The 23,955-nt window shown below is 36.8% G+C and overlaps 1 protein-coding gene across 5 annotated transcripts in view; it reads right to left on the bottom strand.

Moving 5' to 3' along the window:
- The window catches only part of LOC104595493 (kinesin-like protein KIN-4C), a 33,172-nt gene extending 18,635 nt beyond the window's left edge, over window positions 1-14,537 (bottom strand). The window contains exons 1-18 of one of the 5 annotated variants that reach the window (XM_010256236.3): window positions 14,383-14,537; window positions 13,703-13,864; window positions 13,423-13,569; window positions 13,166-13,318; window positions 12,830-13,083; window positions 11,127-11,299; window positions 10,908-11,032; window positions 4,219-4,255; window positions 3,983-4,074; window positions 3,784-3,900; window positions 3,576-3,689; window positions 3,372-3,458; window positions 3,071-3,278; window positions 2,503-2,603; window positions 1,805-1,903; window positions 1,611-1,724; window positions 1,422-1,538; window positions 1,256-1,336 (exon numbers count right to left, since the gene is read on the bottom strand). In XM_010256236.3, coding sequence (XP_010254538.1) covers window positions 1,256-1,336; window positions 1,422-1,538; window positions 1,611-1,724; window positions 1,805-1,903; window positions 2,503-2,603; window positions 3,071-3,278; window positions 3,372-3,458; window positions 3,576-3,689; window positions 3,784-3,900; window positions 3,983-4,074; window positions 4,219-4,255; window positions 10,908-11,032; window positions 11,127-11,299; window positions 12,830-13,083; window positions 13,166-13,318; window positions 13,423-13,569; window positions 13,703-13,858 — 2,175 coding nt within the window. In that variant the 5' untranslated portion in view covers window positions 13,859-13,864; window positions 14,383-14,537. Of the gene's footprint in view, window positions 1-1,255; window positions 1,337-1,421; window positions 1,539-1,610; window positions 1,725-1,804; window positions 1,904-2,502; window positions 2,604-3,070; window positions 3,279-3,371; window positions 3,459-3,575; window positions 3,690-3,783; window positions 3,901-3,982; window positions 4,075-4,218; window positions 4,256-10,907; window positions 11,033-11,126; window positions 11,300-12,829; window positions 13,084-13,165; window positions 13,319-13,422; window positions 13,570-13,702; window positions 13,933-14,075; window positions 14,360-14,382 lie in introns of those variants that run through there. The other 4 variants (XM_010256235.3, XM_088888447.1, XM_088888449.1 and 1 more) reach the window with 4 other exon arrangements.
- Between the last annotated feature and the right edge of the window lie 9,418 nt (window positions 14,538-23,955).

Raw genomic sequence — 23,955 nt, 5'->3', positions numbered from 1 at the left:
AAGAAATATATATGCCACACTATCATGCTCGAATATTATCAATGCCAGTCATAACTAAAAAGCATTTTTGTACTTTAAGAGTATAAAACAAGTAGATGTTAGGAAAAAGCAATAGTTCTAAATAGTCTTCAAACTTGGAGGAAAGCATATTCGCTTTGTTAACCAAAGAAATGGATGATAAACTTGACAAACTTAAAAGAAATAAGAAATATTCTATGCTCAATTTTAGGTATTTTCCCAAATATATTTTCAAACAAATCCAATATACTTAAAAACACATGCACAAAAAGCGCACTACCATATCCATGCAAGCAGACATATTATACATAGGTATCATATTACAGTAATGTTTTACAATAAAAACACCCTTGAGTATCCTATTTCGTCCCTCTCATGTAAACATACTTATATACATTAATCAATACATATATCAGACATAACATACAAGACACATTGGGTTTGGGTTGGCTGAGGTTGTCCAAGGCATCAACCTAACCCAACTTGAGCCTTCTTTTCATAGTGAGTTCAGGTTGGACCAAGAATCAATCCAACAACTGAATAAAATAAGATGTTATTCATGTATGATCTTCTAAGGCCACATAGTGGTTGAGCTTCAGGAAGGCTAATGTAGGCCAAAAAATGAACATAAGGGCCTGACCCATCACAAATTAAGAAATTACAAAACAATCAAGGTCCTATAGGGGCAAAAGAGTTCACATCTACACCCCACAGAGCGCACCCCAAAAACGCCCCACATGCACATCTAAACATGCATTGGGAACACCTCTCGTACTTGTCATTGGGAGGTGTTCCCAATACACGGTTGGATGTGCTGTGGGGCATTTTTGGTGCTCGCTCTGTGGGGTGCAGATGTGAATTCGGGGCAAAAGTGTAGCTATTCTAGGGCATGCATTTAGATTTGATTGGATACCACATACTTTTGGCTAAAGACCCTTGCAGCTGATTCTCAACCCTTAAAATCAACCCAAAACCCTTAATTAATAACATGATTAAGAAGGAAAAAGAAAAAAGAAAACCACAAAAATATGCATGACAAATTGATGGCACATGTTTAGAGTACACCTAATCATGCCTTCATTATGGACATGGTAACAACCATTTAAAGAGTTCGGGTTTAAGCCCTCTATGAAATTAACCAACTTCAACCCAGCCAGGTCTGCATCTAAATAAAAGGAAAAAAAAGGAATATCATTAGATCACCCAAGAACCCAAAAGTTAGGTAACATGCAGATACCTGAAGGACTTCCTTTTCACGTGATGCCTTCCATGACCTGAACTGCTCAGATTCTTGCTTGATTTTATGTTGCAACTGGACCTGAAAAAAGAATACCAAAATGATTACAAGACCTTGTTTGATATCTTATAAACTGGGTATGTTACATGTTGCATAAAGTGTGCACCTTTTGAGATTTTATTCTTTGAATTTCTTCTTGTAATCTTTTTGCTGCTTCATCACTTTTTTGCTTCTGTCTCAAGAGTTGAGATTGAGCATCTTGTTTCTTCTTCAACTCTGACACCTGAAAATAAGAAGTGGTTAGTCTTACAGCAACATTAAGAAGTTAACAAGGATAAAGAAACTGAAGATGGACCTGTGCTTCAAGAATGTTCAATTTTTGAAGATATTCTTCCTTTAATTTCTGAGCACCATCATCTGAAGTAGATGAAATGTTTGCAAGGTTGAACTTTAGGTCCTCAATCTCCTTCTGTAAAATGACAAGAAACATAAGCAGGAAAAACTATTAAGAGTCATCAATGACAAAGTAATTGTCAGTAATAACTTTACCATCAAAGCTTTCTTTTCTTGCTCCAACTCCTGAACCTTCTTTTCATAATGTTGTTTCAAGACTGATGTATCAACTTTTGCAAACCGCTTCATTTCAGCCTTCATTGAACAGGAAAAAGATTCGCAATATGAATGAAGGAACCACATGAACAAGAATAGAAACGTGTTAAATGCATCAGTATTAGCTCTTCCAGTATTTGCTATCATTTTTATTCATTACAGTAATGGTCAAGTCAAAGCTTATTTCTCCATGTATATAATAAATGGCATCTACTCAGGAGCCAAAATTCACCATATTGTCTATGATAAAAGAAAAGGCAAAGAAAACCCAATTTCTAGTGCATATTTTTACATAATTGATTGGGGCTTTAGGGAAAAATCAATTAATCTAAGCCAACCAAGAAAAATTTAAAAAACTATGTAAAAGGTAGAGAAATTTTAAAATTGGTTGTACCCATAAATTCACATGCTATATCTAAAACCATGGGATTTCCTTATATTTCATCTCTAAGTAAACATATAGTCAAGGTGACCAAGTATGCTAAAATACCATACTCTAACCTAAAACCAAATAACCACCTAAAGCTACTGATAGAGGATTCAGCCATTCTAAACAATTACTGGATGAGACCACCTTGTGCAATAAAACATGAAAATTGAATTGAATTGCCCTACTACTAAGAAAATAAGGCATTCACCTCCTTTTGTTCAAGTCGTTTATCCAATTCTTGGAGCTCCCTGTCTAATTTATTCTTAATAGAAGAACGTTCCAACACCTTTTCCACTTCATAAATCTCATCTGCATATGAATCCAAATGAAATCACTCGCATTTCATTAAGAACTTCAAGCTTTGAAAAACTTTCCACCAAGATACCACAAAAACACAAGGAGAGGGAGGGCAGGGAGGGGAGAGAGAGAGAGAGAGAGAGAGCACTAAATGGGGCAAATTATAATCAAAGTTCTGCCTTTTATGTATCACCATACCATCACAATGTACACTACCAACCAATGAATAATGACTTAAAATTTGATCAACAAACTCAAGGATAAGATTACACATGTCAGACAGTTTGGTTTCTACTTTCTAGCAACTATAGCTTCCAGCAAAAGCCATTGATTATTGGCAATATGATATCAATAAATTACAGCTAAAACTTCAAAATGTTACATTTACAAAGCTGAAAACTTTAGTTTTCTGCAATAAAACAAGCAATAAAGGGTAACTACAATAAATTGATGCAACACCATGAAACTAAGGGGCTCACCAGAAACCTCAATGGCTTTACCATCACAAACAGATGGAATGTCATGGAGACTAGCAAGGTAGGCATTTTTAGATCTCATCCCATCATCTTCTAGGTCAAGGCAATCTATAAATCGACTACTGCTACGGTTGTTCAGATTCTGCAGGCGCAACAGCTCCCCTTCCAGTTCTTGAATTTTTGACACATAACTCTTCATTAGATCACACTCCTGCAAAAAGAATAATACGGAAAGATAAGCATGTCTACAAATTAGTGATTATCAGAAAGTTACAACAGTTAAATAAATGAGCAAATCTCAAACCTGTTTTATATCACCACAGTCAATCTCATTCCAAGATTTTCCATTTCTAGCTGATTCAATTTTCATGATCAATTTATCCTTTTCAACCTATGGTGGTCACTCAAATATGAGAGATCTTATAAGTAGACCTGGAAATGTTAAAATGTGAACAAAAATATTGCTAACTTGCATAAGTATTGCAATAATGCAGAAAATTAGACAAACCTGAGCATCAATAGCACGCTGTGCCAAATGATCGCAAGTATTTCGACATTCTTGAAGCTCCTGATGAAGTTCTGCTTTTCTTGCTTCAAGTACTGAGATTTTTTGTTTAAGAACCTTAAAAAATGATATTTCTTTCATAAGCTTGATTCCCACAAAAAGAAAATGGCACCTAACAACACTCTATCTTATGGTTTTTAACTTTTTATACCTCAAGCTCTCCAAAAGGTGTACGCCCTTCACCACGGAAATAGAGAAGCTCAGTCTGCAACTGTTCAATTTGATTCCGCATCCTTTGCATCTGAGCAGCCACTGGGTCACGATTAACCTGCAACAAGACAAGTTAACTTTGATAGTTCAGGCAGAAAATGGGAGAAAAATAATGTCTTAAAACTTGAAAGTTAACTTACAATGGCCTTATTCTGAATGTTGCGAGCCCGGTTGGCATACTTCAAGGTGTTTAATGTTTCCTCAGCATTTGTATCAGCAGGGCTAACACAAGCTAGAACAAAATAAAATATATATAATTTAATAAAAGGGAAAATAGGCAACAGATTGTGAGCAAGCAAAGGTGAAACTGTAACAGATGAAAATGTTATTCTTTCTCAATTAAGTCAAATAAAAAAACATATGCGAGGCAACTCACCAATCATAACTGTTTTGCTATTTCCTCCAAGAGAATCCTGCAAAGTTGAAAAACCAACAAGAAGTAAGCCCAGTATCTTTTTACTTCCATTTAGCCTGATCATTTTCAAATGAACATTTATTATATTCTTACCAGCATTTGAAACACACAAAACAGTATAACCACCAGCTGATACTGTTTTAGTTGTGGACACTGTCAAAGGAAAGCATCCACACTTCAACAGCGTCCTTATTCAATACAAATTGGTGCACTAACACTTCCAACAACAACAAGAAGACACCATCAACATACCCTTTTATTGGAGCTATTACCTATTCCAGCATTCCTCTAAAGAAAGAGAAAGCATCTTCAATGCTTAATTACACCATCTTTTTGATGATTCCTCTCCTGATACATGTGACATGCCACATCAACATATTCAACTACACTTCTTTAATGTTTTGATTGTCTAATTGTTACATACATAGCTTCAGTCTTTCAGTGAAATAATAAGGGAAATGCATAGAAAAATAAGTGATTAATCTCAAATGTAATTCCAATATCATTCTGAAGAAAATGAAAGCATCTTCAATGTATTGTTCTGTAACATTTATCATTTTTTCTGATATAAATTAATTCAACCATCCACTTTTGTGTTTCATGTATTCAAAGAGGAGATAACAATCATCGTCTTCAGTAGTCAAAGATGCAATCAGAAGATAACTGTTAGTCTTAATATTTTTTTGTTATGATTTTTACAATTAAATTAATCTCAAGGTCACTCATGCCTAAAGAGATATCATGATTTTCCACCCCCAATGTGTGTGGGAAAAATGCATGAAGAATTACGGTAATCATAGTTCCGAACTCAATGAATTTGGTATAATTTGGGACTTAAAGGTTAAGATCTTTCGCTAAGCTAAAGCGTAATCAGCCAAATTTTTAGATGGGCTTTTTACTTGTCCTTTAATTTATTTGTTATTTTTACTCAATTATGTCCACAAGGACAAAGGCCACGGCATGTATGAGCACTTGTGTAGATTTTTTTTGAGAAAAGGCAAAGTATATTGTATTAACTGTATAGAATGGGAATCCCAAACAGTGTGGCCATACAAGAGATGAGGACTAGTGTAGATGCACACACAACAAATTGACAAGTCACTAAAAGCGTCCCTTTGAGTATTTCAATAGTTGATATTCCCTAGTTCATCCACATGAAGATATAATGTGGCCAATGCAGAATATTGATTAAACTGCGAGCTACCTAGATTGTCCATATGAACACCATCTGGTCTATGCCAGCTCTATACAGCATAAAATGGAGCTATAGCAAAACAATACTGCTAGTTGAAGATTTAATTTTTTAGAACTTAAAATACCTGAAAGAGGCATTCCTTTTTCCACAAGCAAGAAGATGTCATTTTAAACTGGCTATGAATTAGTTGGCTAGCAATACAGAAGGTAATGCAAAGCATGCTGTTTGTCGTGATTATGATTGATGAAATGTGAAAAAATAATAAGGTGTAAATTCCAATAAATATGCAGAGAGGCAAAAGGTCAGTGCAGTGCATGAGGATCCCACCAATGCGGGGTTTGGGGAGGGACAGATGTACGCAGCCTTACCCCTGCACATACAGAGAGGCTGTTGCCAAGATTTGAACCCTGGTCACCAAGGTCACAATGGAGCAACCCAACCATTGTGCCAAGGCTCACACAGAGAGGCAAAAGGATTTAAAATTTAAACAAGTATAACCATGACAGAATATATGGAAGTGTTCTTTTAGGTATAATATAGAGGATTAGATTTTTTCTTTATCAGTAACAAGAAACTTTGTTAATGATGTGAAACTATGTGAAACTTTAATTACAACAAGAGGGGGGAGGTAAAATGTCTTAACTCCCCACCAACAAAGTACATTGGAGGAAAGTTAAAAATTATCCCAAAATATAGATTCCCTATTCACCCCTTGCTTGGTGAGGATTAGATAAAATTCATAGCTAAGAAATTCCATAGACATTCATTTTCCACTAGAGGTGCAAGTTGGGCCAAGTTAGGTGACTTAGGTCAGGTTGTCAATGCTAGTCCAACCCAAGGTTTTGAATCCCCAACCCCTAACCCTAAACCAATCTAAAATCCTTCAACCCTAACCTAACCCAACCCAACCTGAAGTTGATTTTGGCTTGGGTTGGGAATAACCTGATCTACAATCTTCTTAACATCTCGTAAAATGTCTCAAATTCTCTTATTCTTTGACTAAGAGACCTACACTAAACTTTTATGACATTTTTTAGAGAAGGTAAAATTGTATTAGCTAATCAAAAAAAGGGGGGCAGTCCCTAGATCATGGTATTTGCTTGTTTGATGTTTTTATTGATTTTTAGTACAAAAGTGAAAAAAAAAAGGAATGTTTCAAATGATTAGAGTCTTCTATAAATTGTTGACCTGGAAACCTAGGACATATACTCTATCATATGCTTTCTCTAGATCAATGAACACCATACGAAGATCTCTCTTCTCTCCAAACATGAACTTGGAATTATTGTTTTGAAGAGAACTTAGGAGGCATCAATAACAGACAAGATGTGAGAGAGCTGATTTAAATGTTTCAGCCATATATTATTGAAAAAAACTGAAGAATGCAATGAAGAACTATTTGGTACAAGATGAAGGTTCCAAAAGGTCAAATGAGAGGCAAAACAGAAAATAGGTTTTAGGCAATGAGAAAAGATTTGATAGTCTATCCTTTAAAAAAGGATACAGAACCATTTAATACAGAATGGAGGAAGAAGAATCATGGTGCCTGATGGGGCATGCCAAGCCCAGACCTCCCATCGAAGGGTCTATGGACGTAAGAAGAAAAGGATGGGACATCCACATGCAGCAGTTATTGGTCAGACCACGTCAGCCACACCCAGCACTTGACATTTACCGGTAGTCTGTTAGAATATTCGGTGCTAGCGTAATTAGTTAGAATAATTTGTAGTAGCCACCCACTATATAAGGGGGCACGTCGATCTCAAATGACATGAAAGAAATCACCACCCCCTAAGCTCTCTCTCTCTCTCTCTCCCTCCCCCCCCCCCCAATTTCAAGAGGCTGAGGTGAGCTGAACTCACCATTTCTAGTGGTTTCGGTAGATGATCGGGTGGATAGACTAGAGGTCGGTCTACACCAGATGGCTGCAGATATGAAGGAGGCCCTATCAGCCCTCATATCTTTGAGAGACCGCTCGGTGACAAGCGGAAGGGACGGTGACCAAGAGGAGTCCAGCCAAGGCAGTCAACAACGAGGAGGACCATGGCCGGGATGGACGACCAAAATCAACTTTCCATCGTACGCAAGAGGAGATCCCATTCCTTGGATATTCGAGGCAGAGCAGTACTTAGAATATCATGCGGTTCCTGATCACCAAAGAATTTCCATAGCCTCCATCCATTTGGACAGAGATGTTATACTCTGGTACCAGTGGTTCCAACATACTCACCCCCAGATTTTCATGGCCCCACTTCACCGGAGCACTCTACGTACGTTTCAGTACAATGAGCTACGAAAACTACGACGAGATCCTATCCAAACTCAAATAGACAGGATCGTGCAGGATTATCAGGCGGAGTTCAAGAAATTGGCCATCAGGGTCCATGCTTGGTCAACAACTTCATCAGCGGGCTGAGGGACAACATTCACTTGGAAGTCAAGGTATTGCGACCAACTTCCTTACTTGCAACGATCAGGCTGGCTAGGCTACATGAGGAAAGATTGGACCGGACGAGGAAGGCAACCCAACCCAATGGACCGCTATTGAAAACCCTACCTCAAGTTGAGGGGCTTCTGCCTCGGCCCACAGCGGAGGCAAGTGCTAGTCGATCGTTAATAGAGTCTGGGAAGAACCTGGCATCAAGGAGCGTAGTACCCTTCAAACGACTCTCATGGGCTAAGATGCAGACCCAACATGAGAAGGGATTATGCTATAACTGCAATGCAAAGTTTGGGCCAGGACATCGATGCAAGGCCCAGCAGTTCTTCTTGCTGCACATGGATGATCCAAAAGGAGAGTTAGCAAAAGCCGAGCTTGACAAAGAAACCTCAAGAGATGGTGACGCCGACAAGGGGATTCCAGAGATATCCTTACAGGCCCTGACTGGTGGGGCCTCATTCCAATCCATGAGAGTTATTGGAACATTATGTTGGAGAAGAATATACATTCTTATTGATAGTGGAAGCTCGCTCAACTTCATTTCCCACATCCTCTATCGACAGCTAGGTATGACCATCCATTACACTCACCCTTTTGCAATACACGTGGCAAATGGGAGTAAAATACATTGTGAAGGAGTATGTAAGGGTGAAAAACTACTCATACATGGGCACCAATTCATACTGGACCTACATCCCTTGGACTTCAATGGGGTAGAGATGTGATCCTAGGAATCCAATGGCTACGCCAATTGGGCCCAACCTTATGTGACTGGTCAATTATGACCATGGATTTCCATTTAGACGGGAAGCCATGCCACTTGCAAGGTCACCAACCAAGTGGGCCCACTGATGAAGGAGAGCGGGCCTTTCTAAAACTGTGTGATGTTGCATCTCACATTCTCACCCAATACTATTGCGAATGGGCTTAAAGCCCACACACCCCTCCCTCACAAGTGAATTGGACTGGCAGCCAGTCCGAAGGATTTGTGAGACCTCGATAAAATACTAGACCGTTATGCCGAAGTCTTTGGTGAACCTCAACACTTGCCCCCAACTTGGAGCTAGGACCACCACATTCCCTTGATACCCAAATTCAAACCCGCTAATGTGCGACCATATTGTTATCCCCATTATAAGAAGACTGAGATAGAGAAAATAGTGGGAGAACTTTTGGAGAAGGGGCTCATTCAGCCCAGCAACAGCCCCTTTTCCTCCTCGGTTCTGTTGGTGAAGAAGAAGGATGGATCCTGGAGGTTTTGTGTTGACTATAGGGTTTAAACCAAATCACTGTAAAGGACTAATTCCCCATTCCCATGATTGATTAACTATTGGACGAGCTGGACCGCGCCAAAATTTTTTCCAAAATGGACCTAAGATCTGGCTATCATTATATACGAGTTCACAAGCATGATGTGTATAAGACCGCCTTTCGAACCCATGACGGATACTATGAGTTTACTGTTATGCCCTTTGGATTGTCCAACGCCCCATCCACCTTCCAAGCCATCATGGCCAACATTTTCCACCCTTATTTACGATGACTCATCTTGGTTTTTTTTATGACATCCTTATCTACAGTCCAGATTGAGAGTCCCACCTTAACCATATAGTCATAGCCTTAGAGATCCTGAAGGCCCACAATTGCTTTGCAGAACGGTCCAAATGCACCTTTGAGCAAACTCAGTTCCATTATTTGGAGCATGTGGTCTCTTCAGGCCAAGTCATGGCCAACACGAACAAGATCCAAAGCATGATTAGCTGGCCTACACCCAATTCAATGAAGGCCCTAAGGGGATTTTTGGGCCTAGCCGGCTATTACCGAAGATTCATAGCAGGTTATGGCCATATTGGCAGCTCCAAAATCGGTTCCCTCATCTAGACATTGAGGCCAAGGTCGATCTGAAGGGGGGAGGAGATGATGTGAACCTTATTGGAAGCCCGGGCCCATCACTAGGGCATGCCAAGCCTAGACCTCCCATCGAGAGGGTCTATGGACATAAGAAGAAAAGGATGGGATGTCCACATGCAGCAATTATTGGTTAGGCCATGTCAGCCACGCCCAGCGCCTAGCACCTACCTGTAGTTTGTTAGAATATTCGGTACTGGCGTAATTAGTTAGAATAATTTGTAGTAGCCACCCACTATCTAAGGGGGCATGTTGATCTCAGATGACATGAAAGAAATTATTACCCTCTCTCTCTCTCTTTTTGTTTTAGGAGGCTAAGCCCCTCGAATAGGCTCCTAAGGTGAGCTGAACTCACCAGTGCCACACCAATTAGGCAAGTCAATTTCTGTTTCAATCAGCTAAGGAAATGCCTTACCAATGTTGTTGAGTGGATTTGATGATATTGGTTATAATAACAGCCACCTCCAATCAGATAGAAGAATTCTCAAGACAAAATGAGGACTAACAACATATACAATACTCCAAGTCTAGCATTGGAAATGGAGATATGAGATGGGGCAACTACTTCACTACAATATCAAAAATGAGTTCAAAAGGAAGAGATAATTTCATTGTATAGGTTGGTCATGTATTGAAGCAAATGTAATATGCGATCACTTTTGTTTGAAAATTTAAGTATACAATTCAAATTCCATTCATCTGCTTGTGGATGCCCTACTCTATGAGCACATTTTTTTTAGAAAAAGGAAAAAATACTATTTTTAGAATCTTCTTTTATGTTTTGATTCCTTCAATAATAATTCACACGGGATTGATGTAATTTTGAATTACGCATTTTACTAGATACAAAACTTGGAGAAAAAAGGCCTTAATATCACAATATGCAATCTTGTACAAGCATGCCTATTAGTTCTTTATAACTTTAGGATCATGAAACATTAACTAAACAATGATTAGGATGCCATAATATACAGCATAGGTCATGTTAATTATTTGGAAAACCATAAAAGGGTAAAAGTTTCAAGAAAACTACAACTAAGACAACTTAAACAAGTCATTGGTTATTAGAACAAAAGAAAAGGCAATTAGTGGTCTCGTGGCTCTTGCCTGCAATAAGCGTGTTAACTTGCTATCACGGTATGGAACATGTCCTCCTTCCTTCCTCTTTTTTTCATCGCCCAAAGCACTTATCACATTGCCAAGAGCCAGTAATCCTTTGTTAATATGAATACCTATCTCCGCATATAAGTTATACTCCATAAGTCAACAAATTACCAAAAGGGTAACTGATTAATTAAGGCTCCTTATACTTGAACTTGCAATTACCTTCCTTGAAGCGCAAACCATCTACTCCTGTTCGTTTTGCACGTTCAGAACCAGCAAGGTCCACTAAATGAAGCTTTGAGCAAAGAATATCGTCACCAACATCATCATCGATTACCAATGCACTACTGATTTTCTTTTGCTCCATAGTTATTGTGAAGATGGCATGAGAGCGACTAGAACAAAAAATAATGGAAACAAGATATCATGGAATAAAATGCAATAAAAAATAAAATTGGAAAAGTCAAAACATGATGAGTGTCTAACTCTAAGGATGGTCAATGTCTAAAAAGGAAAAAAAAAACTTTTACATAACTTGTATATTAAAATGGACAAATCATCCCTATTACTTGTTAAATATAGTATGCAAACAGAGAGAAAGGGATAGAGAGAGAGAGAGAGGGAGGGAGGGAGGAGGAGGAGGAGGAGGAGGTCGAGAAGGGGGAGAAAACATAGTATGTTTCACATGCATTACTGGGATAAAATATAGTATGGTTCATCCACTTTACTGTTCCTCATAGATAAGTGATGTCAATCAATTATGAATTGTAAAGAATTACTAATACGAAATACCAAGGCATGGTGCATTTGGTTTACACAGAATATTTAACCTTCCTTTCTTCATTTGATCATATGTGTTATACACAAACCCTGTTCTGCAGTGTAAGTTGTGTAACTAATATATTTGGTGGCTGTTTTGTTTAAGAAAAAAAAAACGTGTGAACCCAAAAACAATTTGGCTATGCCAATACAAACAGTTGGTAATGGAAAGAAATAAATAATTGTGAAAAAAAATGTAATAAATGATTATGAAATATGGAACTTTGAAATTTTGATAAATGCATAACGCCAAAATGAACTGTGACTTCTGGGTCTCCCTAAAAGGAAATTGCACTATGTCCCAAATTCTAAAAATTCATTAGCAACTACAATGACCAGATATCTGCACATGGGTATCATATCTTGTCAGGAATTTCAATCTTTTGGGTAAGTTTTACATTTGACATCTTCTTCAACAATGTCCTTGCCATACCTGAGTAACACAGGTTACAAATCTAGGAATAAGTGATGATCAACATTTAAAACAGAATGGAATGGTGAAACAGGGTTCATGTAGCCAACCTCATATAATTGGGATAAAGATTAGATGATGAAGATGATGGACGATATTTAAAACAGTTGGATATAACCTTCAATTGTCAATCACATTGAACTATTTTAAATATCAAATTGCAGGCAGAGCAACAAAGTTTGAGAAGAAAATAACCAAATCATTCTGGTTTAATATTTGGCAGTCAGAGATATAAAGAAAACGAAATCAAGTTTTAATTACATGATTAATGGGGTGCAAATCATGAAATCTGATTTGAAAATTTTCCACTGCACTGGAGACCCCTTGGCTCTCGGTCCAGGCCCACCCAAGTTGTATTGTTAATTTATGATCAAGAGATTATCTGAGGGGAAACATAGCTATTGCATGTTGTGTGCAAGATCAGGTGAAATGAGATTGACTAAAGCAAAGAAGAAAATAATATGACCATAAGGTATTCTACAGAAAATGCAAAGAAAGCACATGAGTTAGAAGGTCATCACATTCCACATCAGCACATACTACTTCAGTTTGAGATTTTGACACAACATGAATATTAATGGATAAATACTTGAAGATAAACAAATGTATCTTGATAGTCAACAAGGATGCCAACCTTGACTGGCTATTCATATTGGTACTTCCTGTAGCACGAGACAGAGAACCCCTTGATAAAAATGTTGCCATCTCTTCCTTTGTCCTAACCTCTGGCTCAGTAACACCAGCAAGTGTTATTCCACCACTTGCTGTTTCTCTAATTTGTATAGGGACTCTTGCAGGCACAACAGGCTTTCCAAGTGAAGCTCCTTCAACTTTTGAAAATGCTGGTGGATTTGGATCAAGCAAATCAAAAACTTCTTCTTTGAAAATCTGATAACCAGCAATATAACAAATTAAGCACATGAACAAAACAAAACTACCTCCTCACTAAAGAAGTCAAATAGTATCTAACCTCAATAAACGACACTCTAATGAGAAACTCAATTTTCTCTTTCATTGTCTCCACACTGGAGAATATAGTTTCCATAAATTTTGGTATAATTCCACCACTATTTGCTTCCCCGGTGTAATTTGTTCCCATTGTATAAGTCTTCCCCGAACCAGTCTGCATAATGGACAAAGGGAATACATTTATAGACATCACGAATTTTCCTAGGGTGGAACTATAGACAAAATGGCAATAGTATAAACAGCAATTAAATATATCACCTGTCCATAAGCAAGAACTGTTGCATTATAGCCATGGAAGAGTGCGTCAACCAATGGAGCAACACAATCATCATAAATAGTGGAAGAAGGTGAGGCAGTACTCCCATAAACATGGTCAAATGTAAAAGCATGAGAACCAATTTGCACCTGTGATTACCAACCAACCAAGCAACATCAAGAAGACATATTACATAACTACATTTAGCCTTCTGATTATTATGAGAGAAGAAGAAAGAAAGGCGAACAAATTAGATCAAGAAAATTGAAATTGGTGAAATGCCTGTGGTTCTCCAGGTACGACGCTGATGCAATCCGTACATCCCATCATAAGCTCTGCAGTAATGAGAGGCCTGATATTCACGGCCACTCTGACACACTGCAAATAGTCTTTCTCGTGTGAGTTCCCACATGCAACTTTCGCCTCCGAATTCTCCATCTCGAGCTGTCAAAAGAGTTAGATATGACAGCGAAGCTCAGTCCAGACACCTTAATACGAGCAGATAGCTAACGCTACAAGAACGAATTAATGATTAGTTACACTGCTACAGTAGATTTGGAAAAGTATCAGTTAAACAAAAAAAACATTAAAACAAACAAGAAAATGTATTAAACATCTCTGATTGAAGACCATCAGAACGGTACAGGAAGATTACCTGGAACCTAAAAATCTAAAATGTTTTGACATTTGATGAAAAATGAGCTAAGAATTCATGGTCATTTGCAGTACAAGTGGAGACAAAACAGTTCAACCAAAAAATCCATTAGAATCGAGGAAAAAAAAGAAGCATGAAATAACACTTTAGATCAAATGACAGTACAATGGTACAGGAGGATCATACGAAGCCCCAAAAATTAAAAAGCTGTGAATTTTGATGAATGTGAGCCAAGGAAACTTCGATAAGAAGGGTAAAAATGAAAAATATCCACGTTCAGATTTGAGGAAAAATAGATCCGAATTACCTCTAAATAACAATTGAATGAGTGAAAACAATGGATGGAAGTTGCAGAAGAATTGTCAGATAGGAAACCGACATAGAGGAAGGAAAAAACGAGGGTTTTTCCAGTCCTACGCAAAAGGTGGTGGCAATGAAGGACGACAACGAAACGATTAATTAAAATGAAGAGAAGGCGTCGGGGTCCTAATTCAAAATACGAAATTCGCACGTGCGATGTCAAAGCGATTCAAAATACGAGTCAGCTCGCTACGACTCGGGACTGGCTGCTTGCCGCGCTGTATGCGAACGAAACGCTACATGACCGATCATGATTCATGAAAGAATACGCCAATTTTCCCTGTCACAATGCTTATTGTCATATTGTGACAGGAATTCATATGAGATAAAATTGTCACAATAAGATTGGAAAGATTTGGGATAGGGATTCATATGAGGATAAAATTTGGAAAATAAACGTTTTGATCAAAACTGATCACATTAGTATTTTAGATATTTTTACGCCTCTTTTTATAAGAATTCTATCAAAGGAGATTTACATGCAACTGTCATAAAATTTAAGGAAGGTGATTGCAATTATCAAATTTTATGTGAAGTTTTAACAATTTATTCTATGAATATTTTATTCGACCTATTTATGGGTTGGACTTTGAACTCAATTTTAGACTTTATCAGGGGCCTCCCACTGGGCCCATTAAAATTTTGGTAAAAGTCAAATCCAAATACACCACATGAATAAGTATATCTAATGGCACCTAACTATCTTATAAGAAAAAGAAGAAGAATTGTTTACCTTTTACACTTTTCAAGACAAATCCAAGTACAAATGTTGCCTGAATGGCAATGCCCATAGCATTTTACACACAGTGGTGATGAACGGATCCGAGCTTTCAGCTACAACCTACAGGCTATCTGCAAGCACACGAGAATGGGGGGGCCTTCCATTAAGGAGAATGTGTAAAATAGGTGACAAGTAGCTTGCTGGTAAGACTTATTGAAATATTTGGAATCAAATTCTGCCTTCATCGGGGTTTGGGGAGAAAGTTACCCCATTATAGTTTGATTGCTTATAATAATAATAATTTATTATACTTGAATTTTAATTGAACGGGATGAGGTTAAATTTGTACCCTATTTGATGATTATTGATTGAATGAAAAGTTTTAACATCCAAAATTAGGATAAATCAAGGGTCTGTTTGGTTGGTAGCTGGAATCGAAATCAAAATCTTTTAGAATCAGAATGGTAATGGTTTATTCTTATAGTTTATTTGGTTCACACAATAATAGAAATGAAAGTTGGAATCAGTAGGAATGGGTTTTCATTCCCAAGGGAGGGGCAGGGAATAGTCATTCCCTCAGATAGGGGAATGTCATTCCAGCAAGAATGGGAATGGAACTCAAATTCCACTCAATCAAACAATTGGAATTGGAATAGACCATTCCGATTCTAGACCCCTATTATATGAACCAAATAGGGCCCTAGAGTCAAAACAGATATTAAACTTTTGAAATCCATTGACGGTCCCTAGTGCTAAGCCCACTTTGCCCCAACCTTGGTGGGAAAGCTTTTGGTTAAGCCTCTGTGTTGTGCTAGTGTATAGATAATTGGTTGGAAATGTTAATGAAAGGCCCGTCAGGTGCATCTTTCTGTGTGGGCTTTCAATTGTTTACAAACTGAATTTTGGTCTATTCCCATTTGATTCATGGAAGATCTAACCATCAAAAGATGGAGTGCCAAAAAGATATAAAAAACTCATTTTGGGTTTATTTCAAAAAACTCCAAATGAAGCTTTTCCTGTTTTATTCTTACACGGAAAGACATGATACTATCAAAATAACTTTGGACTATCAAAAACTTAATGCATCTTTTGACTATCAAAAATTCTTTTTAAAAAGACACGCCAAACTGGCCCGAAGCTCATCGTGAAATCTTGTTTTTTGTTTTTTTTGCAAGTATATCAAACAGTTAGCCGTAGTTGGTCAAAATAATTCTAAGGATTCGATTGCAGTTCCTTTTTGTCTACCAGATGTTTCTCTCAAGGACTCTTTAGACTGTACTCCGCAGCCAGGCTATGTCTAGTTTGTTTTTTTCTGTTTGTTTCTCTTTATTTTCTTGGCCAAAGCTCTTTGGATTACATGTCTTTCCGCCATTAATTTTTCCTTTCAATCATATCGAGTTCATTATACCGTTAGCAGCCCTAATGCCGAAACCAGCCCATTCATCCATACTATATTAGAGAATTGAATATCTTCAGAGAAAATAAAGGATACAGGATTGAATAGAGAGGGGAAAAAGTTGGAAATACAATAAGGGAAAACTCTCTCTGTCTTTTTTTTGCTTCAAGGAAAAAAATTTCAATTAGTACATTGTATTTTGGGTTTAGTGTCATTTTGATATCTAAATTTTAAAATACAATAATTCATTATTTAAACTTTCAAAACATATTAATCTAGTACCTACCGTTAACTAGTTGTTAATTAATCATTAAGAAACACAAATGATTTTCGAGTGTCATCTAATTTTCTATCGAAATATTAACAAAAAATGAATAGTCTCAAGATAGATGAGACAATGATTTGGGACTGTTAATTTTTGTCAATATTTGAATGGTTTATAAAGAAAAATAGACAACACTCAAAAGGCATGTATGTCTTTTTTAAATGCTACTTCACGGCTGATTAACAGCTAGTTAACAGTAGATACTGAATTCACATGTTTTAAAAATTTAGATGCTGAATTAGAGTTGGGAGACCATAATGCGTAGTAATTGAGAATTTTCCCATAGATAAAAGTTAAAATGGGCATAAAATCAAATGATAATATTTGAAACGTTAGACAAATTGAAGAACCATACAAAAGTGGGCCCCAATCTATAAATAAATAAAAATGGGTCCGGTAATTCGTAGATGGGTTTCAATCATACACTGTTTCGCATTTGGTGGGTGGATCATATTTGCATTTTTTGGCATACATATCCGGTGACAATTTTAAATTGTGTGTTGGCGGGTCGTGTTTTTAAGATTTCAAACAAGTGAGATGTTTTTTGGGTGGGTCCTGTTTTAGAATTCAAATTAGGGATTATTTGGTAAGTCATTTTTTTGAAATATCTTCTAGAAGTTTTGATAGTCAAAAGATATCGTGAGTTTTTGCATCAAGATCTTAACAATTTGAAGACCGTTTGATTAAGGTGTGTCTTTCCATGCAAATACGAGTTGAAAAAAAAAATCGAAAAACTCCATTTAAAACTTCTTGAAAATAGTCCAAAACAGGCTTCGCGCATCTTTTTGGCACATTGTCTATTGGTGGCTGGATCTCTGATCTCCTGCGAGCCAAACAGAAAAAGACCACAATGTAGTCTATTGGGTTCAAGTTCTAAATAAACAACAGACCACATGGAAAGACACGCCAAATGAGGCCTTAATATTTCGAAGTCGGAATGGCTATATAGATTTACGGCTATAGATTGATCGGATCCAATCGGATAGACATATCAAATTTTGATTTGTTTACAATCGAAATCAGATCGGATCATATCTATGGGATAACATATGGAGGATTCAAATCAAACTCATATTTTAATCGGATATTAAATAATATAAATAAATTAGACTAAAAATGATCAAAATATTACATATTATTAATAAGTTGAGCTAAAAATGACTTTAACATTATATTTTAGAACAAAATGAATTGATAATTACTTGTATAAAATCTTGAACTTATAACAATTTAAAAAAAAAATAAAACATTGAGACCAACTTAGTGCCAAATATGATATAACTTTCAAGTATATGTGAGCATATATATTTAAATCGAATCAAATTGGATTACATTGAACCAGAAAGGGGTAAATCATTATTTGATCCAATTTATAAATGGACTTCGCACCTTAAAAATTGAGGTTCGACTATGATATGGAAAATATATGATATCTGAAAAACTTCTGACCAATCAAGTAGAATCATAAACATGATAGCCAATCAGGTGTTATTTATCAAAATTCATTGGTGGGTTTTGATTGGTCAAAATTCTTCCCATACCATATCTTTTCTGTATCATAGATTTTTTCTAGAAATTGATCAAATTTAAATCACTCTTAAGAATATATAATTCAAATTCAAATTCAGATAACCAGATATCTTTTGCAGCCCTGTCATGATTCACTTTTTCCGCCATTGTCCTGGAAATGTAGATCAAGTGGAAGATGTTCACCAATAGGCAGAACCAACGAAATAAAGAAAGAAAGTAGAATGTGAATGTAAATGGAGGCAAAGTAAGAGCAGCCAAGGCAAAGTAGAATGTAAATGTCCCAATTCCATATGGGTCATAGGTAGGCCACGCTACAATGATGCATAAAGCATAATAGAGAGATTAATGGGTAGAGACAATTATACAATTTGTTTGACCTTGTACATAGATCAGATCCACGATATTTGCAAATGGTTTGACTATCATACCAAGGGTTTTTATAGTTCAGACCACCCTTAAGGTGGAGCTAGGATTTTTAAGGGTGGACTGAATCTTGTCTGTGGATTGATGTCAAATTTACGGGCAAGATGAAGTTTATAGGGGGGCTACTAGTAGACTAGGAATGTACTGCAATTTAGATTTCTGAAGAGGATTGAAGTCCAAAAATCCCTAAAACAAATAATTTTCTCACATCTTCACCCACACGCCTTGGATCGGGAACATTCCCCATGAATGATAAGAGAGATATTGCAGTGCATGGTGTGGATGGGAGATCGGAGTTTTCCCAAATACATGATATTGGAACATTTTGTAATTAACCGGTATTATAAATGGGGTAACTAGTCAGGGTGGCTTTTTTAGAAAAAATTCAGGATAAGTACCTGTACTTTAGGTTGAATATTAATTTAGTACCCGAACTTTAAAACGTGACAATCTAATAGCTGAATAATCGAAATGTGACAATCTAGTACCTATCATTAATGGACCATCAATTGTGTACATCACATGACCTGATGTGTGATTTAAGACTCTTGAAAATGTCAAAACTATTCTTATAAATAAAACACACCGTTCATCACCTTCATGAGAAAATAAAATAGAGCCAAAGCTCTCAACAGTCCAGACCATCTTTGTTTTAGAATTAAACCCTAGAAATGTGACGTTTATTCTGCAATTCACTTCGAACTTGACCTAAAAGTCCTAATTTTAATGAATGTGGTCAATACAAATTTCCGTTATCAGTTGTACGTTTACCCTTCCGTTTCCATGGCCATCATTGCCTTCTACCTTGATACAGAGCCAGTTGAGGTGTTTGAGATCCAGTTCTGGACCAGTACAACTCATGAGATTAACTTTGAAGCACAATAGCAATACTGAAATAATAATAACAATAAAAAAAAACGACAACAACATGTGAAACAAAGAAATCAAGCAACCCCATTAGCTGTTAACCATGGGTATTATAGAGATCGACTCAACAGATCTTCATTGTCTCCTCTAACGGCCAATAGTCAAGCGCCGCTAAGAGCAAAGAAGAGGAAAAAAAAACACACACAAAAAAAAAAAGAATGAAAGATAGGAAGTCACAAGTGAGATATAGGTTTGCTTCATGTCGAACGAGCTTCCTGGACAACGTTGTCGATCAACTCTTTCAATCAAAAGTTTGTTGGGTTTTGTTTGGAACCGAAAACAGGAAAGTTCATGAGAAGAGACTGTTACGTTCGATCTTGCTCAAATGGCGAAGAAGATGGAGAACTGGGGAGACCGGTAAGGGATTGGGAGACCAGAATGTTGAATGAAGTATAGGGGGTGGCAGTCGTTGGATATGAAATAGGGAGGAGGTGGCTCTAACCTGTTGGTTTTGTTTAAATCCGTCCCTGCAACTAACCTGTTGGTTTTGTTTAGCTGGCACCTTTTGTGACCACAATTGTGAGAATGTAAGCAATTACTTTAATTCAAAATTATGAGTTATGCATTCCTTAGACTTTTGACAAATAATTAAATATACCCAAGGTTTCTAATAGGATTTAAACATGAGTTTGAATTTCCTCGTCACAAAATGGTCCTCACACCCACCCCCACAGCATGTTACAGTTGCACATCAAAAACATCTCCCCATGAATTTAAATATACAAGTATGGGAACCTATATGTGAAGGAAATTGAGTGGATCAACGATAGGAACTTAATTGAGAAACCATAGATATCTATCAAAATGAGAGGATCCAATAGCTTATGTAAGGGTTGTGGGAGATGATTGCAGAGAGTGCTACAATATGATTACAACTAGTGTTTAGGAAACCGGATTGGACCGGTTGGTCAGACTAGTTAAACTATGACCAGGGACATTGGTCGGTTGGGTCACACCCCAAGAACTGGAATTGTCAAAACCCCAATGAAAACCGATTAACTGGACAATTTAACTAGAAAATCGATGAATCGATTCTGGTTTTATGAAACCACCTGAGTCATTAAATAATGAATTTTTAAAATATATTATTACACACATATTTTAAAGAAAACGTGAATTAAGAGGCTTGAACCCTAGCCATTTGCTTTAAAATTTAAGGGAATTGCCATCCATCTACCATACTTAAGTATGATACAAGTTATAACACACACACCCACACAAAGGTTGCTTGAATCACCATTACTCCTTGTACTCAAATTGGGAAGACTACAAATATACATGCATTCTATGCAAAACCCTATATATAGTATTTCTAAAGTTTGCATTTGCATTGTATATATTCGTAGAGAAAGCAAACTTCAAGGGAGAAAAGGTAAAGGGGAGAGAATCCATGAATGGCTTTTAATGAAGGCCATGCCTAGGGATACTATGGGCTAATATGCAATGCAGCTCTCTCTCACTTTATAGTTCAAAATATATGGAATAAGCACTTCAATAATTATGAGCCATATAAACAAAAAGTAAAATGAAAAACCAATAGGAAAAATCAAGTTCTATTAGTTTATTGTAGTATTTTAGGAGAATTCAGTGTAGAAAGGACAAGGAAGCTCTTAATTTCTCTTAGATATATCAATTAATTTTCTTATTGTTTTAAATCTAACCTATTGGGTTTGTGAAATTTTCTCATTTATTTTCCTAATTTTTGTCAATTTATAAACTTTGATTAATTCTATTATTGAGCATTTGAGCTTTAAGACCTACGCCTCAACTATGCCTTTTAAAACATTATGCATGCAAGTCCAAAAATACTCCCCACAAAGCGCTTTCCCATACATTGCAGCTACACATTAGGAACATCTCCATACTTTGTATGTTGTTCCCAACACACAACTGCAATGTGGTATGGGGTTGGTGTGGGGAGCAAATCCAAGTTTATTGCATGCATACTAGTTGGCAAATCCTTGTGATCATGTATCAAGTAGCCATGAGGCACAACCACATAAGTAGTATAGTCTTTTTTTCTCTTCCATATTGTTCATTTTTCTGGAAACCCATATACTTGGGTAAATGCACTTACATGGGTCGGTGTTCTTTTGTTTCTCGGGTAAAATCGGACAATGATCATTTTATCCATAAAAAATGTTATTATGGAAGGAATAATGTTGTCCTATCATGTATTGACAATTTTCCCAAGGAAAGTTATTTACATAAGGCTATGTTTGGTTGGAAGGAAAAGATAAAAAAGGGAAGGGAAAATCAAGAAAACCTATACAAGGTCTGTAAAGGTTTCCCCTTTCCCTACCTTTCCCTTCATTTTCCTTCAAACCAAGTATAGCCTAAGTGAGCAAAAGGTAATACTTATCTAAATAACTGATGCATTTGAAAATCCTTATTTTTTTTCATAGGACCCATTGACACCGAAAACTTACACAATTAAATTGGTCAACTGTAGTGCTGAGTAACTTGCTTGCCCGGTTGCCCCTTTTATCAAAAAAAAACAAGGCCTAAGAACTTTGCCTTTTCCACCATAGACTCCTCCCCTGCTCAAACTGTCAAACATCCATTAGTTCCATCTAACATAACAACGATAATGTATGTTGGGTATGTTTAAGTGTTTATCTCAACATTTGGGTATGTAGAGATTTTTATCCCATCAAAATTCCAAATGATTTATGCTCTTTTTGGATGGAATCTAGATTAACTACTAACAAAAATGCTACACTGGTAACATTTTCCGTGAATGGCAACATACAAGCAGGGAGAGATGTCTCCATGTGTGGTTATGGTATAAAGTGGGTAGGTGTGCAGCCAACTTACAATGATGATTGTTTGGCAAATATCAAGGTTCAAAGTATCGATATGTATCGATCGATACGTATCGTTCTGGGACCCCTCTAATATGCCCTTATAGTGGGTGTATCGGGGGTATGACCAGTTCAGGGGGTGGAGGAGCCCTAAACTGGCCCCCTTGAACTGGTTGCAAAAAATAAAAAAATAAAGGCACAAAATGCAGTATTGATTCGCTCGATATACCCCTACCGGTGTATCGAGCATATCGATATTTTGAACCTTAACAAATATAGAGAATCCGGATCTAAATGATCTAGTCCATAGGATCCGATGCTCTCACTAATTGAATTTATTTATTTTTTTATTTTTGGAGAAGGGAAGGATTTAGATCACATATTTCTTAAATGCTTTCATGCTAATTAGGTATGGAGAACTACTGGCTCTAATAGTGGGAGCCCAAATGAAGAGGATATCTCAATTCATGACTGGTGGAGTAGAATTTCAAATGGGATTAAAGCAAGTGGTGATATACCTATCCAAGAAAAAATGGTGGTTATTCTATGGTACATTTGGAAAAATAGAAACAGGAAAATGTTCAATAATTGTTTGATGCTGCTTCCTATCCTTTTTGAAGAAGCTCAAAATGTTTTATGGATATTTATTCTTGCATGGGTAGAGAGGCCAATTCAAATTATAGCAATGAGAATCCTATCCTTTGGAAGTATCCCTATGACGGTACTATAAAGTTTAATTTTGATGACTCATGTGGGAAAAATGGTTTTTGTTTAATTGCTTGCGTAGTTAGGATTATATTGGCAATAGCCACTGTGGGCACGCTTCCCAGCTACATAAACTCTGAGACAAACTATGATGAGCTGCAGTATCAGCCACATGATTTACAGAAGCTTGGGTTGCTTGGGAAGCTCATAATGTTGCCCACCCTATTGTTATTGAAGACTACTTTCCTCACCTCAGAGACTCAAGAACATCATCGGGGAGTGTCACCATCTCAGTGTGTTGATGGATCAAAATATTAGGTATAAGTATGCCTATTGTGAAGCAAACCAAGCTACTGATTGATTAATTCACCTCCCCGGTAATAATTGTGTGTTCTGTGTTAATGAATTATCTAGGGATCTAGAGTTTATTTGTTTTTGTGATTGTGATGCTTGGGGATGTACTACTCTGTCTTGTGTGGCCCCTTCAGATTTATCTAAAAAAAAAAAGAACCAACCGAGTTTGCATGAACCTTTTTCTTTTAGGTTGTATTTGGAATTGGTGTATAACATCACCAGTGCAAAAGTACACTGATGATGTTTTATACTAAACCATGAAGAAGTGACAATTGCACTTTTAAAAAGCATGATGTGATTTTTACATTGATTTTATCAATGTAGTATTTACATTG

Source organism: Nelumbo nucifera, chromosome 5 (genome assembly GCF_055504915.1).
Source record: "Nelumbo nucifera cultivar China Antique chromosome 5, China Antique-T2T, whole genome shotgun sequence".
NCBI classification, from domain to species: Eukaryota; Viridiplantae; Streptophyta; class Magnoliopsida; order Proteales; family Nelumbonaceae; genus Nelumbo; species Nelumbo nucifera.
Note: the sequence above shows the minus strand (reverse complement) of the source record. Positions and strands in the feature narration are given on the sequence as shown.